This window comes from Phyllobates terribilis, unplaced genomic scaffold (genome assembly GCF_046119375.1).
Source record: "Phyllobates terribilis strain yellow unplaced genomic scaffold, ASM4611937v1 Scaffold_7__3_contigs__length_470593459, whole genome shotgun sequence".
NCBI classification, from domain to species: Eukaryota; Metazoa; Chordata; class Amphibia; order Anura; family Dendrobatidae; genus Phyllobates; species Phyllobates terribilis.
Window position 1 is genome coordinate 396,492,177 of NW_027362767.1, and position 17,758 is coordinate 396,509,934.

At 43.2% G+C, this 17,758-nt stretch overlaps 1 protein-coding gene across 1 annotated transcript in view; it reads right to left on the minus strand.

Moving 5' to 3' along the window:
* LOC141154989 (cytochrome P450 2A4-like) overlaps positions 1–17,758 on the minus strand; it is a 38,200-nt gene that overhangs the window by 17,840 nt on the left and 2,602 nt on the right. The window contains exons 2-3 of the mRNA XM_073641579.1: positions 15,647–15,809; positions 4,500–4,649 (exon numbers count right to left, since the gene is read on the minus strand). Coding sequence (XP_073497680.1) covers positions 4,500–4,649; positions 15,647–15,809 — 313 coding nt within the window. The remainder of the gene's footprint in view (positions 1–4,499; positions 4,650–15,646; positions 15,810–17,758) is intronic.

The window sequence follows — 17,758 nt, forward strand, 5'->3', positions numbered from 1 at the left end:
GACTGCCAATGCCATAAAATTACGGAATGTGTCAGTCTCCACCAGCCTGAATGATAGCATTTCAAGGGCCAGTAGTTTAGCAATGCCAGCATTCAGAGCCTGTGCTCGGGGGTGGTTTGCCGAGTATGGGCGCCTTTTCTCCCATGCCTGTGCTAACGATGGCTGTAGACTGGCCTGGGAGTGTGAGGATGACTGGGAAAGTGGTGCTGTGGGTGGAATTACACTGTGTCTCTGTACAACAGTGCCAGAGATTCTTCCATGGCGATCCTGTGAGGAAGCCGAACCAGCTGTGTGTGAGCTGGAGGAAGAGGCTACAACACGAGCTGAAGAGGTGGTAGGTGGCGCTGTAGGTTGGCCTAGGTCTTCAGTGTGTTTTTGTAACTCCACCACGTGCTTGGTCCGCACATGTTTCCACATATTTGTGGTATTGAGGTTGCTGACACTTTTCCCTCTTTTCACCTTCTGATTACACAGCTTGCATTTGACAAAGCAAATGTCATCTGCAACTGTGTCAAAAAAGGACCAGGCACTGCAAGTCTTGGGAGCGCACACTTTGGATTTTGGAAGAGCCATGCTCCTAATGGGTGCCGAAGTGGAGGCTACAGGCAACCAAGTCTGCCCCCTCCCTCTCCCTCCTTTTTGGGCCGTTCGGGGAATCTCTTCCTCAGAGCTGCTCCCACCACCTTCCTGTCCCTCATGCCATGATGGGTCAAGGATCTCATCATCTACACCACCCTCTTCAAACAACTGCTTCTCCTGGGTAGTCTCGACAGCACAGTACGCACCAGAAAGTGGCACCTGAGTCTCATCATCAGATGCGTACTGAGGTGTGCTGCTGACCATAGGCACTGGCCCACCCGCCTCTTCAGATTCAGAGAGACAAAACATTTGCGCATCACTGCATACTACCTCTTCTTCAAATTCTCAAATTCTGCTTGGCTGGCCCCCTCTTTCCAAGCCAAGAGATTCAGAGAACAGAAGTAGAGATGGCTCCTGTCCAGGGCTCTCTGACTGCCTGGGCAATTTGGCAGGTGGTGAAGAGACAGATGGGTGCTCTTCAGTGCTCAGGACCTGAGAGGATCTGGAACTAATTGAAGTCGATGCATTAGCTGCCATCCATCCGACAACGGCTTCAATTTGGTCCTCGCGCAGCAGTGGGGTACGGCTAGCTCCTACAAAGCTGCGCATAAAGGACTGTTCCCTGGTAAAACTGGGGGATGCTGAGTCACTGGTGCCCGCAGCAGGCACAGAATCCCACGTCCTCTCCCTGCAGGCACAGAATCCTCACGTCCTCTCCCTGCAGAAACTCCACGCCCACGCCCACGCCCACGACCACATGCCTTACTCCCTGCCTTCTTCATCTTGGTAGACTGATAAAGATAGGCAGAAAAGTACTAAGGTCTTAGTGTGCTTATTCCTGAACAGCTGCTAACAGGTATAAGAAACACTAATTTTATAAAGTGTGGACTAGACTTTAATATGAGCTAATGTGGCCTACACAACTGTAAAGTGGAGTGTTTGGTGAACTTTATTTAGGTTTTTTTTGTCAAAAAAAGACACTGGATGTGCCTAAAGATGTAATAACGATAGTATCACAAACTTTTTGTAGCTATTACAATGTAGGAAGGTAACCTACAATGCAATAGATGAGGCTGCAAAAAATAGGCTAATACTAATCTGGCTGGGGCTGCAAGGCCCAATGCTGCAGAAAGGCTCCTCTAACTACTCCTATATAGTGTGTTTGGAACCAATTTAGCTGAATACGGATGGAACCACCACACTAATAGGAGAAATCAGGAAAAATTATGAATTGGCAAAAAAGAACAATGTATGAGGCAGTGACACACACTGAGTGCACTACAACCAGACGTGGTTGAAGCACACACTACAGGGTGAGCTGTACTCACACACCAGACCTTGCAGACAGCGGTGAACAGTACAGATGCAGAGCACTGTGCACTAGCGCTGCAAGACCAAAAAAATTCTCTATCTACTCCTATATAGTGTGTTTGGAACCAATTTAGCTGAATACGGATGGAACCACCACACTAATAGGAGATATCAGGAAAAATTATGAATTGGCAAAAAAGGACAATGTATGAGGCAGTGACACACACTGAGTGCACTACAACTAGACGTGGTTGAAGCACACACTACAGGGTGAGCTGCACTCACACACCAGACCTTGCAGACAGCGGTGAACAGTACAGATGCAGAGAACTGTGCACTAGCGCTGCAAGGCACAGCGATTTATAAAGTAGCTTGGGTAAAGCAGAATAGACCAAATAGGTAGCTAAAACTGTCCCTCAGAACAACAGCGTCCTATCCCTAACTGAATTCACAGCAGAGTGAGCTCAAAATGGCGGCGGCGGCTTTTATAGTGCATCGTGACATCATTTCAGCAGCCAATCACAGCCATGCCATTTGTTAAGATGCCTACATGCCTAACAGGATGTGCCCACACTTCTTAGGATCCTCATTGGCTGAATAAAATGAAAATGGCTCATTGCATTATGGGAACTTCCGATTCCGGTATACGATATTGCAAAAGTATCGGAATTAAGTATCGGAATTCCGATACCGCAAATATCGGCCGATACCCGATATTTCAGTATCGGAATGCTCAACACTACTGAAAAGATGTCTTATATTCTAGGTTCTTCAAAATAGCCATCTTTTGCTTTGATGACTGCTTTGAACACTCTTGGCATTCTCTTGATGAGCTGCAAGAGGTAGTCACCGGAAATGGTTTTCACTTCACAAGTGTGCCCTGTCAGGTTTAATAAGTGGGATTTCTTGCCTTATAAATGGGGTTGGGACCATCAGTTGTGTTGTGCAGAAGTCAGGTGGATACACATCTGATAGTCCTACTGAATAGACTGTTAGAATTTGTATTATGGCAAGAAAAAATCAGCTAAGTAAAGAAAAACGAGTGGCCATCATTACTTTAAGAAATGAAGGTCAGTCAGTCCAAAAAATTGGGCAAACTTTGAATGTGTCCCCAACTGCAGTTGCAGAAACCATCAAGCACTACAAAGAAACTTGCTCACATGAGGACCGCCCCAGGAAAGGAAGATCAAGAGTCACCTCTGCTTCTGAGGATAAGTTTATCCGAGTCACCAGCCTCAAAAATCGCAGGTTAACAGCAGCTCGGATTAGAGACCAGGTCAATGCCACACAGAGTTCTAGCAGCAGACACATCTCTACAACAATTGTTAAGAGGAGACTTTGTGCAGCAGGCCTTCATGGTAAAATAGCTGCTAGGAAACCACTGCTAAGGACAGGCAACAAGCAGAAGAGACCAAATTTGAGATCTTTGGTTCCAACCACCGTGTCTTTGTGCGACGCAGAAAAGGTGAACGGATGGACTCTACATGCCTGGTTCCCACCATGAAGCATGGAGGAGGAGGTGTGATGGTGTGGGGGTGCTTTGCTGGTGACACTGTTTTGGATTTATTCAAAATTGAAGGCATACTGAACTAGCATGGGTACCACAGCATCTTGAAGCGGCATGCTATTCCATCCGGTTTGAGTTTAGTTGGACGATCATTTATTTTTCAACACGATAATGACCCCAAACACACCTCCAGGCTGTGTAATAGCTATTTCACCAAGAAGGAGATTGATGGGGTGCTACGTCAGATGACCTGGCCTCCACAGTCACCAGACCTGAACCCAATCGAGATGGTTTGGGGTGAGCTGGACCACAGAGTGAAGGGCCAACAAGTGCTAAGCATCTCTGGGAACTCCTTCAAGATTGTTGGAAGACCATTTCCGGTGACTACCTCTTGAAGCTCATCAAGAGAATGCCAAGAGTGTGCAAAGCAGTCATCAAAGCAAAAGGTGGCTACTTTGAAGAACCTAGAATATAAGACATATTTTCAGTTGTTTCACACTTTTTTGTTAAGTATATAATTCCACATGTGTTAATTTATAGTTTTGATGCCTTCAATGTGAATATACAATTTTCATAGTAAAGAAAATACAGAAAAATCTTTAAATGAGAAGGTGTGTCCAAACTTTTGGTCTGTACTGTATCCTCTTGTGTGTATTTTTGTTATCATTTCAGTAAATTATATTATTACACTTTAGCTTCTGTGTGCAAATCCATTTATCTATCATTTTCAAATCAATTGTAAAGCATTAGAGATATTAGCAAAAATATGGACCATGGCAAGACTGTCACCAAGTAGGACTGGAGATCTAAAGTTCAGTTTGTATGGCAAGCTCAAATTTTAACTGTACCCATCAATTTCAGTCTATCAGCCATTGATATAATGTGTATGAGAGCAGCCTGACAGTTTTACCTTCGAACAATCATAAATATTGTAAAAATAAGGGTCCGGAATATTGAATTTCAACATAACTGATCCTTTTTTTTTATCCCAGTCCAAATGTGCATGTTCGTGGGGAAGTCTGGACTGATGGTTGCTGGTCAAAAGCCAACACAGGTATGGCTGGCCTTAAAACATCAGGCATATTTTTGACATTGCACCCACCTTTATCTTTCATTAATTTCTCAGTGAGACACTGGGCTTCTCTCTGAATTCTTTCTTCGATGCTTCTCTTTCCCCAACCAAAATTTCTCATCGTTGTCATTGAAAATCTGCGAAGAACTTTCCATCTTTCTCCACTGCTAGCAAAAATCCCTGTAAGTTCAAGCATACCATTAAAAAGATTGCCTAGGATTAAAAGAACACGAATGTAGTCTTGAAAAAATGATATGTCTAGATGGGGCTCTGTACCTGAGAAAACTATTAATAAGCTTCTAACTCTATTTTTTTTAGAAATACTTCCAAAAATTTTAAAAATCACAGGATCGAAAGACATGCTAATGTTCTCCCAGTGATGAAAAAAATGGAGACAAAATTTTCAAAGCAAATCGATTTATTTAGTATCGAGTGTGAGCGCTATGTGTAGGAATGCACTTGCACACCTTGGCTTCTATAGTGAGGTTAGTAATTCATTTGCTTTAACCCCAAATTTTCAAACATCAAATTAAGACATTTAACCGGCAGGTCTGTTTTGCCACATCTGTCTACATTTTCAAAGTGGAGACACATACAAGTCATATCGATATTACAGGCAGACTATTGTCGAGTTATCCTTTTGTCCGTCATGTCTAGGATTTCTGATTGATTTCATATTTTTTCCCGGGCTGAACACAAAATAAATGTAATACGTGTGTCAGTAATGTATGTTAGGCCAAAATATGGCACGGGCAACGGACATGGTGGAGCACTAGAAGAAAAAATATCACAGAAAAATGTGGGAGCTGCCAACAGCAACCGTCCCAGTAGGAGTAGTGATACTAAACGCAGGTCACACTTGGCCTCCTTTCCCTCTGGCAAGAATATTAATGGAGGGGAAGTGGAAGGTGCAATGGAACATCACACCACTAATCTTAATCACGGCATGTTGATGTAGCTTCTGACAGCGACACCATCAGCGTTCTGCCCAGTTCCTCTCTTTCTCTACAGTTAATGTTGTATGGAGTGGAAATACAAGTCGATATGTTAATTCACATGAACTTTTTTAAACATGCACAGATGGTCTAAGTGGGAAAAATCACATCACGGGCTATTTTAACCTGAATTTCAGATCAGATTCACCAATTTGCACTGCCCTTTCTCCTATGTTCGGTGGACCCATTGGGTCTTACATTCGAATGCCCCACAAATTGGGATCAGGCGTAAGAGCCAGGGGGGGTGGCATTGACTATAATGGTACAAACAGAGTCAACGTGTTTCCAGTCATTAATTATTTTCGTATTTTTGGGTATATAGGCCTAGTGGAGGTGGACAACCAGACTTAGTAGACTGTGTTTGGTTGTCCGCCTCCAGTAGGCATTTATGCCTGAAACTGATGCATGGCAGAGTACACATAGACTCCATCTACATCATTATAGTCAATGGACCCCTCGGTGCAGTGGAGAAGAGCACAGAGTGAAAGGGGCTTTAGTCAATGGTTGCGGAAGAAAAACAGATTATTACGAGTTGCCCACTGTATGTCATACATTTTTCATAAATCCATTACAATTTTAAAGCATAGGAAAGTGTATTTTGCCCTTTTATATTTATTAAATTGCTTATGTAAAAACTGGATTCATTACATCTTTGAAAAATGGACATAAAGGTGACACAGGAAAAACGGACATTCAGTTTGCATACTGATGAAAAATTATCTTTTTTTCCTAGATGAAAAAAACTGACACTTTTGCATATGCTTGTCTGAACCTAGCCTAAGATCTTAAAAATATCACCTATACATTGTAGACAATTTACACATCAATTGACCTGTGACGTAGATTTTAAAATGTGCACCTTATCAATTCTCTCTGTGTATTTTTATTGGCGGTGCATACGGTGAAATCAGTGGTAAAATCCACATGTAGTCCTTATGGATTTTGGTGAGGATTTGACTACAGCTTAATACAGTATCAGCAAAGTAAATTACATTTAACAAATCTCATTTACATGTTGCAGAAATGGTAAAGTACAAGGACGGACATAACATTGTGACTTCTGTCATAAAGGGGTGCACGATGATGAACTATTGGACAACTTTTCTTATATCCGCCCCAGTACACTATGTGCAAAAAATCCAGTGTGTTAATTTTTTGTACAGAATTCATTGCAGATTTCAACTTTTGCAATGCAAAGGATGAATCTGATAAAGGTATATTCAAACAGAGATTTTTTTCCATGCCAATTTTTAAGTGCATGGTGCTCCAAAATTTGCATATAAGGCACTTCAAATAAGATCCTTATTGATTGCAATAGGAAAATGCCTTTAATCCACACTGTAATGTTTTTTTTTCAGAATGAAAAAAGAACCCACATGTAAATTATTGAAGCATTTTTGCTTGAAAAAAAGGTATCAATTTGACTACTAAATAAGAATGAAGCAGAAAAAAGTCCCCTTACACAAAAGGTAAAAAAAAAAAACTTCAAAACTCAAGTACTGTATGTGTATTTTTCAGTGTGAAAGAATCCACATAAAAACCTGTGTGAACATGCCCACCCCCCAAAGAAAATCATTTCAAATCTGCTTACAAATTGACTATTCATTTGAAGGAGAAAACGTATCAAAAGTGCTCAAGTCATGTATTTCTCCATGTTTTTTAACACGTTAAAGCATCATATTCACAAAAAACTACATTAATAACAAAAACACCTAAAAAATGATGATGAAAAAAACGCATCATGTGAACATACCCTAAATCTATAGTAAAAGCAGCATGTAACACAGATTTTACAGCAAATAAACTAGAGATTTTCTGTGCAAAATTCCACTGCAAATTTCCTATGACTGCATGTACAGAATCCCTACTGGCAGCACTGGAGGGGGCACTCAATCTGCTATGGAAAAGAGCCTGTGGGTACGCTATCACGATTCCTCAGTATTGTTCGTGTGAGTGAGCGGTTACATGACTACATGCAGGCTTTTACTGGCCCACAGGAGAACAGGAGAATCCTCCGATGGGCCACAACCCTCTTATATGAGCAGTACTTGGCACAATGCTCTTGAATCACTATGCACAGACAAAGGTAGCATCTTATTCGTGCAACAATCTACCCAGTTAATTGCTATATATATTTGAGGGTAATGTCACATTTGCATGTAGCTGAAAAGTGGGGCCCTAGTGTTGGTTATTGGTGGGCCCTTGGCACCCCAGCCCGACGCTGACTTCATGTATGCGATTTGTAGTCATGTGCTGACTATACGCATTTGACTTCTCTCAGTAGAAGTAAATTGGGAGAAGCTAGATGAGTCTAGTCGTTGGCACTAGTGATGAGCGAGTATATTCTGTTACCCCTTTCGGCGAGCATGCTCAGATGCTCACCGAGTATCTTCAGCATGCTCTGGTGTTATGTTTTAGTCACTCCGTGCTCGTGATTTGCGACTGTTTGAGCTTTAATACATGCAAGGAATGCCTAAGAAACAGGCATTCCTCACATGTATTAAAGCTGTCAAACAGTCTCAAATCATGAGCACGGAGTGACTCAAACATAACACTCGAGCACGCTGAAGATACTTGGAAAACACCCGAGCATGCTTGTAAATCTCGAGTAACGAGCATGCTCGCTCATCATGAGTCGGCACATGATTTCAAGTACCCAAGTTGCATACATGCAGACTTGCGACTGCCCGCTTGGGTGGGACTACTGGGAAATTAACATGATTGTGTTGTGTTCTTTTGCAACAATTTTTAAAAATCACAACAAAAAGATATGTTTTACCACATATTTGGGAGAGCTGAAGAAAACAATGTAATGCAAACACATATACTGCATTTACACTTTTTGCACATCAGACGCTAACATAAACCCTAATGACTCTCACAGATTAGATACCTGATGCATATGCAAAAATGACAAATTACACACTACAGTGGATGTATATTACTAATGTGTTGTATATATATATATATATATATATATATCACTTATTACAAACACTTATATCATGCTCATACTTACCTGCACGTAGGTTTAGACGCCGGCATGTTCACCTAGCTGGTAGTAGATTAGCTCCACCACTGGTTAGATAATCCCTGGCCTGGCTCTGTGCTGAGAACCACCTGTTCATGCTGTGGAAGTAGTGTGGGCTCTCTTCCCTCCTGGACTCCTGCACCACAACCGGTATATCCACACTAACCCAGCACAGCTGTAAGTGATGTGTGCTGTGCTGTTGAGCTGAGGAACGGAGAGGGAAAGAGCCCTAACACTGATTGACTGAAAGGCTTCAGAGAAAAGGTATAATAGAAACAAGTGCTCCAACTCTGCATTTATCACCCACTCTTGGTTTTGTCTTCCACTCCCGAGAAAAAATACTGATAGAATACTGACCAAATACTGATAATGGGGCCATGGCCTTAAGTTTACTACCATTCTCAAGTAAGGCAAGAAAAGCCTGCCATTCTAGTTAGTAGGTGAGCAGCAAAAATAGTGTAGCAGTACCAATGCCTGAGGCCTACCGGAGGATGCTCTGGTCCTCCGGTGGACCAGTTCAATGCCGAATTTGAATTTCAAATGATTTGACCAACTCAAGTGTGCAAGTTTACCTAGAAAAAGTGATGCTTTGATGCTGTTTTGAAGGCAAAGGTTGGTCACACATATATAACGCGCCCCCTGGACCGAGTGTACACGTGTGTGGGTTACCCGGAGCCGGGTCTCTGGGGATTGTCGTCTCCGTGGCGGCGACCCGGTCCCGTGGCTCAGGGTGGTCAAACCAGTGGCGGTCATGTAAGAGTTTTAGGTTAATTGTCCGACTACGCAACCCGTGGATTGCGGTCAGGGTGTACCGCCGCTGCGAGGCAGTCCGCTGAGGCTGGTGTGGTGTGCGCAGCAAAGGATGGGATAACTCCCCACGGGAAGAGTATAGCCTCAGGGCAGGGAATGTAGAAGAAGGAGAGTGATGATGCACAGGCGCAGCAGGAACGACTCAGAGTCTTTGCAGTGCTGTTCAGGGTCTTTACTGGTGATAATAAGGCAGACCCTCCCGAGAGTACTGGCTAGCATAAGAGGCCTGATCAGTCTGTGAGCAAGCAGGAGCTCCCCTGGCCAGGTGGAGTTGTAGGCCTCCCTGTCTGTTTGCACTCTTCCTGGCTACCTTGCTATAAGCGGGTGATAGTAGCCCACGTCCCTGAGTGTTCCGTGTAGTGCTCACCTGTATGGCTGGTGACTTGGGGCCTTCTGTTAGCCTCCGCTCCTCGATGGCAGTGCTGGTCCCTTGCTTGTGACTGAGCCTCCGGGCTTCTATGGCCAGAGGACCTGAAATCCCCTGCCGGCTGGTTTCTGCTGTTGGACTTAGAGATCCTTACAGCCTCGGACTCCGGTGTCCGGTTCTTAGATTCTTCTGCCAGGGCAAGCTCTGCTTAGCTCCATCCTCTGGCACTCAGCTCCTGCTTCTACAGAGCTCCTTGCTGTTTCTTTCCCTGTGTCTGGAACTCACTCCAGGCTCTAACTCTCCCTAACTAACCCTGCCCCAGATACAGTTTATATAGGGCAGGTTCCTCCCCTATCTGGCCTGGGACAGGAGGTGTTGCATGTTTAAGGGCTCCTGACCAGGAAACCTCCTACTTGCTCCCAGACGTGATATTTCTATCACTGTGGCAACCAGACCCCTGGGGTGCCACATATACAGTGGGGAAAGAAAAGTATTTAGTTGTGCAAGTTCTCCCACTTAAAAAGATGAGAGAGGCCTGTAATAGACACCATAAGTAGACTTCTGTGGCGCCCCTGAGGGTTCGACTGCCACAGGAATGTTGCACTTCTTCAATGGAGTGTGGTGTTCCTCCTCTGAGGTAAGGCCAGTGTGATGGTTGTGACCTAAACTTTTGCATCCAACACCACACTTACACCAGAGGGAGCTAGTATGCACTAGGTGCTGCTCCCCTGGTTACAGAGAGGCTGGGGAACACAAAGTGGTAGGAACCAGTTAGTGGGTGTGGGTGGAGGAACAACTAGTTAGTGACACTTCAAATTTAATATTTAATAGAATGCCATCTTTGATCTCGGTCTCTGGCAGTCTGTCTGTCTTTTTCGGTCCGTCCTTCTGCTAATTCTCCATAGTGATTAGTTGGTCGTGCTGTGCTGTCAAAATACTGTGTGTAATGTGACTTCCCTCACGGAGCGCAGATCCTGTGTGGGCCTACACCGGCAAGGGACACAGCCCTCGTACGCCAGCCTTGGGACGAGAGGTAGGTTGCAGACAAGGAATGTCTCAACCCATCCAAGGACCAGGATCAAGAAGGCCCGGGAGCTTTAGAGTGGGGCTCCCTAGCAAATGGGTCCCGGGGAGGATGCAGACGGAGCGGAGCACGCCATCTGTCCTCGCCTACCTGATCTATTCAGAGGGATTCCGGCTGCAAGAGGGGTACCGGCCCCCGACACCCGACCTCCGGACTGTTCATTACGCGCCATACCACGCGATGCAGTGCCCGTACTCCCCGCGCTACTGCTACCCCCCTTCGTCCTGTCTGCCTGCCCTGAGGCCTTGCTCCGCCTGTGGGGAGCAGTAATAACTTTCATCGGGCCTCAGCGGACTGCTTGCGGCGCTGGTGACCCTTCCCCAGACACCACAGGTGGCGTAGTCGTTAATCAGCCACTAAACCCGGACGAGCTCACAACATCTTCCTTTTTCATGTGACGGCCCTGAGCACTGGTCGGGTCCGGGCCACGGCTTCATCTCATCTCTTCGTCACAGGACCCGACACCGAGTCCCCCATCACCCAGGGTAAGCTCAAAAATTAAAAGGGCTCTTTTGAGAATGAAGTGTCACACTTCAACTATGAGAGACAAAATGAAAAAATAAATCCTGAAAATCACATTTTCTGATTTGGAAATAATTTTTTTCAAATTTTGGTGGAAAATAAGTATTTGGTCATTTACAAAAGCTCATCCCAATACTTTGCTATATGTCCTTTGTTGGCAATGACAGAGGTCAAACGTTTTCTGTAATTCTTCACTAGATTGGCACATACCAGCAACAGTATGTTGGTCCATTCCTCCATGCAGATCTCCTCTACAGCAGTGATGTTTTGGGGCTGTCGCTGGGCAACACAGACTTTCAACTCCCTCCAAAGGTTTTCTATAGGGTTTAGATCTGGAGACTGGTTAGGCCACTCCAGGACCTTGAAATGCTTCTTATGAAACCACTCCTTTGTTGCCCTGGCAGTGTGTTTGGGATCATTGTCATGTTGAAAGACCCAGCCACGTTTCATCTTCAATGCCCTTGCAGATGGAAGGAGATTTACACTCAAAATCTCACAATACATCGCCCCATTCATTCTTTCATGTACACGGATGAGTCGTCCTGGTCCCTTGGCAGAGAAAAAGCCTCAAAGCATGATGTTGCCCCCACCATGCTTTACAGTAGGTATGGTGTTCTTTGGATGCAGCTCAGCATTCTTTCTCCTCCAAACACGACGAGTTGTGTTTCTACCAAACAGTTCTACTTTGGTTTCATCTGACCACATGACATTCTCCCAATACTCTTCTGGATCATCCAAATGCTCTCTAGCAAACTTCAGACGGGCCCGGACATGTAATGGCTTAAGCAGTGGAACGAGTCTGGCACTGCAGGATCTGAGTCCCTGGCGGTGTAGTGTGTTACTGATGGTAGCCTGTGTAACGTTGGTCCCAGCTCTCTGCAGGTCATTCACTAGGTCCCCCCTGTTTGGTTCTGGGATTTTTGCTCACTGTTTTTGAGATCATTTTGACCCCATGGGGTGAGATCTTGTGTGGAGCCCCAGATCGAGGGAGATTATCAATGGTCTTGTATGTCTTCCATTTTCTAATTATTGCTCCCACAGTTGATTTCTTCACACCAAGCTGCTTGCCTATTGCAGATTCAGACTTTCCAGCCTGGTGCAGGGCTACAATTTTGTCTCAGCTCTTTGCTCTTCACCATAGTGGAGTTTGGAGTGTGACTGTTTGAGGTTGCGGACATGTGTCTTTTATATTGCTAACAAGTTCAAACAGGAGCTAGTACTACAGGTAATGAGCGGAGGACAAAGGAGCCTCTTAAAGAAGAAGTTACAGGTCTGTGAGAGACAGAATTCTTGCTTGTCTGTAATTGACCAAATACTTATTTTCCACCAAAATTTGAAAAAAATTTCTTTCCGAATCAGACAATGTGATTTTCAGGATTTGTTTTCTCATTTTGTCTCTCATAGTTGATGTCTACCTATGATGTCAATTACAGGCTGACCTCATCTTTTTAAGTGGGAGAACTTGCACAATTGGTTGCTGATTAAATACTTTTTTTCCCCACTGTATATATTGTAAGGAGGCTAATGGTCGCATAATCGACGGGAGGTATGTGTCACAGAGATGGCTGTCCTCTGTGATATAACCGGGAGTGTTTCTCTAGTGCACGTAAGCACTAAGAGGATCGTTTGGTTCACCTGAGGGCCGGGTTATGGGTAGCTTAGAGAGTTGGGCAGATCTAGCTGCCCACATACTTCACCTTTGTGTGTGGCTATCAGCCTATAAAATGGAGGCCGTTTTTTGGCACATGGTCTGGGTGTCTGGAGGGAGAAGGCCTACTGTGTGTGGTTGTCTACAGACAGGGCCATGTACTGGATGCCTACCAGCCTGTGTGACCACAGCGCTGGCTAACAGAGACTTTGCTAAAAGGACTGTTTTCTTTGTTTTTGCCTGCACTAAAGGCTGTTTGTTTACATTTTGCTTTTGACTGGTTGATGAAGCAAATAAACCGCTATGGACATTTAAAGGAACATGCTTCCCATTTGCCTCCCATCGCATCCAAGTGAGTACGATCCCTACAATATAATATATATATATATATATATATATATATATATATATATATGTATGTACAGACCAAAAGTTTGGACACACCTTCTCATTTAAAGATTTTTCTGTACTTTCATGACTATGAAAATTATACATTCACACTGAAGGCATCAAAACTATGAATTAACACATGTGAAATTATATACTTAACAAAAAAGTGTGAAACAACTGAAAATATGTCTTATATTCTAGGTTCTTCAAAGTAGCCACCTTTTGCTTTGATGACTGCTTTGCACACTCTTGGCATTCTCTTGATGAGCTTCAAGAGGTAGTCACTGGAAATGGTCTTCCAACAATCTTGAAGGAGTTCCCAGAGATGCTTAGCACTTGTTGGCCCCATTGCCTTCACTCTGCAGTCCAGCTCACCCCAAACCATCTCAATTGGGTTCAGGTCTGGTGACTGTGGAGGGCAGGTCATCTAGCGTAGCCCCGCATCACTCCCCTTCTTGGTCAAATAGCCCTTACACAGCCTGGAGGTGTGTTTGGGGTCATTGTCCTGTTGAAAAATAAATGATGGTCCAACTAAGCGCAAACCGGATGGAATAGCATGCCGCTGCAAGACGCTGTGGTAGCCATGCTGGTTCAGTATGCCTTCAATTTTGAATAAATCCCCAACAGTGTCACCAGCAAAGCACCCCCACACCATCACACCTCCTCCTCCATGCTTCACGGTGGGTACCTGGCATGTAGAGTCCATCCGATCACCTTTTCTGCGTCGCACAAAGACAAGGTGGTTGGAACCAAAGATCTCAAATTTAGACTAATCAGACTAAAGCACAGATTTCCACTGGTCTAATGTCCATTCCTTGTGTTCTTTAGCCCAAATAAGTCTCTTCTGCTATTTTCCTGTCCTTAGCAGTGGTTTCCTAGCAGCTATTTTACCATGAAGGTCTGCTGCACAAAGTCTCCTCTAAACAGTTGTTGCAGAGATGGGTCTGCTGCTAGAACTCTCTGTGGCATTAACCTGGTCTCTAATCTGAGCTGCTGTTAACCTGCGATTTCTGAGGCTGGTGACTCGGATAAACTTATCCTCAGAAGCAGAGGTGACTCTTGGTCTTCCTTTCCTGGGGCGGTCCTCAAGTGAGCCAGTTTTTTTGTAGCGATTGATGGTTTTTGCAACTGCACTTGGGGACACTTTCAAAGTTTGCCCAATTTTTCGCACTGAATGAACTTAATTTCTTAAAGTAATGATGGCCACTTGTTTTAACTTTACTTAGCTGCTTTTTTCTTGCCATAATACAAATTCTAACACTCTATTCAGTAGGACTATCAGCTGTGTCTCCACCTGACTTCTGCACAACACAACTGATGTTCCCAACCCCATTTATTAAGCAAGAAATCCCACTTATTAAACCTGACAGGGCACACCTGTGAAGTGAAAACCATTTCCGGTGACTACCTCTTGAAGCTCATCAAGAGAATGCCAAGAGTGTGCAAAGCAATCATCAAAGCAAAAGGTGGCTACTTTAAAGAACCTAGAATATAAGACATATTTTAAGTTGTTTCACACTTTTTTTGTTAAGTATATAATTCCACATGTGTTAATTCATAGTTTTGATGCCTTCAGTGTGAATGTACAATTTTCCAAGTCATGAAAATACACAAAAATCTTTAAATGAGAGGGTGTGTCCAAACTTTTGGTCCCGTACTGTATATATATGTATCATTTACAGTAAAACATGTGCAGTATGTACATATGTATATACAACATTATGGCCTGTACATAAATTATAGAATACTTACTAATTCACATTGAAATCATTGATGACTTATTGTGATCTTATTCATTTACCTAAAAAGATCATGAAATAACCAACTTTTTAAATAATTTTAGTGTAAAATATATTTTTTATATAAAATTTTGGCAGTGTTTATTTTTTTCCAAAGTCTCCATAAAAACTGAGAAACCTTGCAAATTCTATATTGGCCATTGGGGCTATTTTAGACATATGCTTCCTGTTCCTTACCGAAGGCATTTCAGCAGTATTATTATCATTACAGACAGCCCTACAATGACAGATTTCACCTATATACACAGCTAATATAATAGAATCCAAAATTCATAATTGGTGATGTCACAGCTCATCTCCACCTCTCCCTTTGCACATGCTCATTAGATGCTTCAATAGAAAAGATAGTCTATTGCTGCTAATGAACATGTGCATTACCTGAAAGTTAAAGAAGCATGAGAGTAGATATACCCAGTGGCCAGTGTGAAAATTGCAAGATTTCTATTTGTTTATTTCTTAGAACAATTGTGATTTGGCAAAAAAATGTCAAAATTGTTCATTTTCTTGATAACTATTACTTTTGTGACTTACCAAAATCCTTTAAAAAGAAATCTCCTATTCCTGTGTCTCCCCTATCATTAAACGCGTCTCCACAGTCCACCAATGCTTCCTTCACGGTATCGTACCCAATCAGCATTATTGTCCGACAGTTTGCTAAGTAGATGGTGTAGACTGGTCCATATTTCTGGCTCAGCTAAAAAATAAAAAACATAACAAATAACATAGAGTATATATATATATATATAGTACAGACCAAAAATTTGGACACACCTTCTCATTTAAAGATTTTTCTGTATTTTCATAACTATGAAAATTGTACATTGACACTGAAGGCATCAAAACTATGAATTAACACATGTGGAATTATATACTTAACAAAAAAGTGTGAAACAACTGAAAATATGTCTTATATTCTAGGTTCTTCAAAGTAGCCACCTTTTGCTTTGATGACTGCTTTGCACACTCTTGGCATTCTCTTGATGAGCTTCAAGAGGTAGTCACCGGAAATTGTTTTCACTTCACAGGTGTGCCCTGTCAGGTTTAATAAGTGGGATTTCTTGCCTTATAAATGGGATTGGGACCATCAGTTGTGTTGTGCAGAAGTCAGGTGGAGACACAGCTGATAGTCCTACTGAATAGACTGTTAGAATTTGTATTATGGCAACAAAAAAGCAACTAAGTAAAGAAAAATGAGTGGCCATCATTACTTTAAGAAATGAAGGTCACTCAGTCCGAAAAATTGGGAAAACTTTGAAAGTGTCCCCAAGTGCAGTTGCAAAAACCATCAATCGCTACAAAGAAACTGGCTGACATGAGGACCGCCGCAGGAAAGGAAGACCAAGAGTCACCTCTGCTTCTGAGGATAAGTTTATCCTAGTCACCAGCCTCAGGAGTCGCAGGTTAACAGCAACTCAGTTTAGAGACCAGGTCAATGCCACACAGAGTTCTAGCAGCAGACACATCTCTACAACAACTAAGAGACTATGTGCAGCAGGCCTTCATGGTAAAATATCTGCTAGGAAACCACTGCTAAGGACAGGCAACAAGCAAAAGAGACTTGTTTGGGCTAAAGAACACAAGGAATGGACATTAGACCAGTGGAAATCTGTGCTTTGGTCTGATGAGTCCAAATTTGAGATCTTTGGTTCCAACCACCGTGTCTATGTGCGACGCAGAAAAGGTGAACGGATGGACTCTACATGCCTGGTTCCCACCGTGAAGCATGGAGGAGGAGGTGTGATGGTGTGGGGGTGCTTTGCTGTTGACACTGTTGGGGATTTATTCAAAATTGAAGGCATACTGAACCAGCATGGCTACCACAGCGTCTTGCAGCGGCATGCTATTCCATCCGGTTTGCATTTAGTTGGATCATCATTTATTTTTCAACAGGACAATGACCCCAAACACACCTCCATGCTGTGTAAGGGCTATTTGACCAAGAAAGAGAGTGATGGGGTGCTACGCCAGAAGACCTGGACTCCACAGTCACCAGACCTGAACCCAATCGAGATGGTTTGGGGTGAGCTGGACTGCAGAGTGAAGGCAAAAGGGCCAACAAGCCAACAAGTGCTAAGCATCCCTGGGAACTCCTTCAAGAAGACCATTTCCGGTGACTACCTCTTGAAGCTCATCATGAGAATGGCAAGAGTGTGCAAAGCAGTCATCAAAGCAAAGGTTGGTTACTTTGAAGAACCTAGAATATAAGACATATTTTAAGTTGTCTCACACTTTTTTGTTAAGTATATAATTCCACATGTGTTAATTCATAGTTTTGATGCCTTCAGTGTGAATGTACAATTTTCAAAGTCATGAAAATACAGAAAAATCTTTAAATGAGAAGATGTGTCCAAACTTTTGGTCTGTACTGTATATAGAGAGAGTACAACCCTATTATATATAATATATATAACACTGATTGTGAATCAATTTCTCCTGCTGTTGTGCAAATGGAACAGACAGCTGATAGAAATGATCGGCAATTAGCAAGATACCCCCTGTAAAGGAGTCGTTCTGCAGGTGGTGACCACAGACCATTTCTCTGTTCTCATTCTTTTTGGCTGTTGTTTTGGTCACTTTTTCATTTTGCCATTGCTCTCACCCCTAGAGGTACAATAGCATGAATGAGGCAGTGTCTACAGTAGA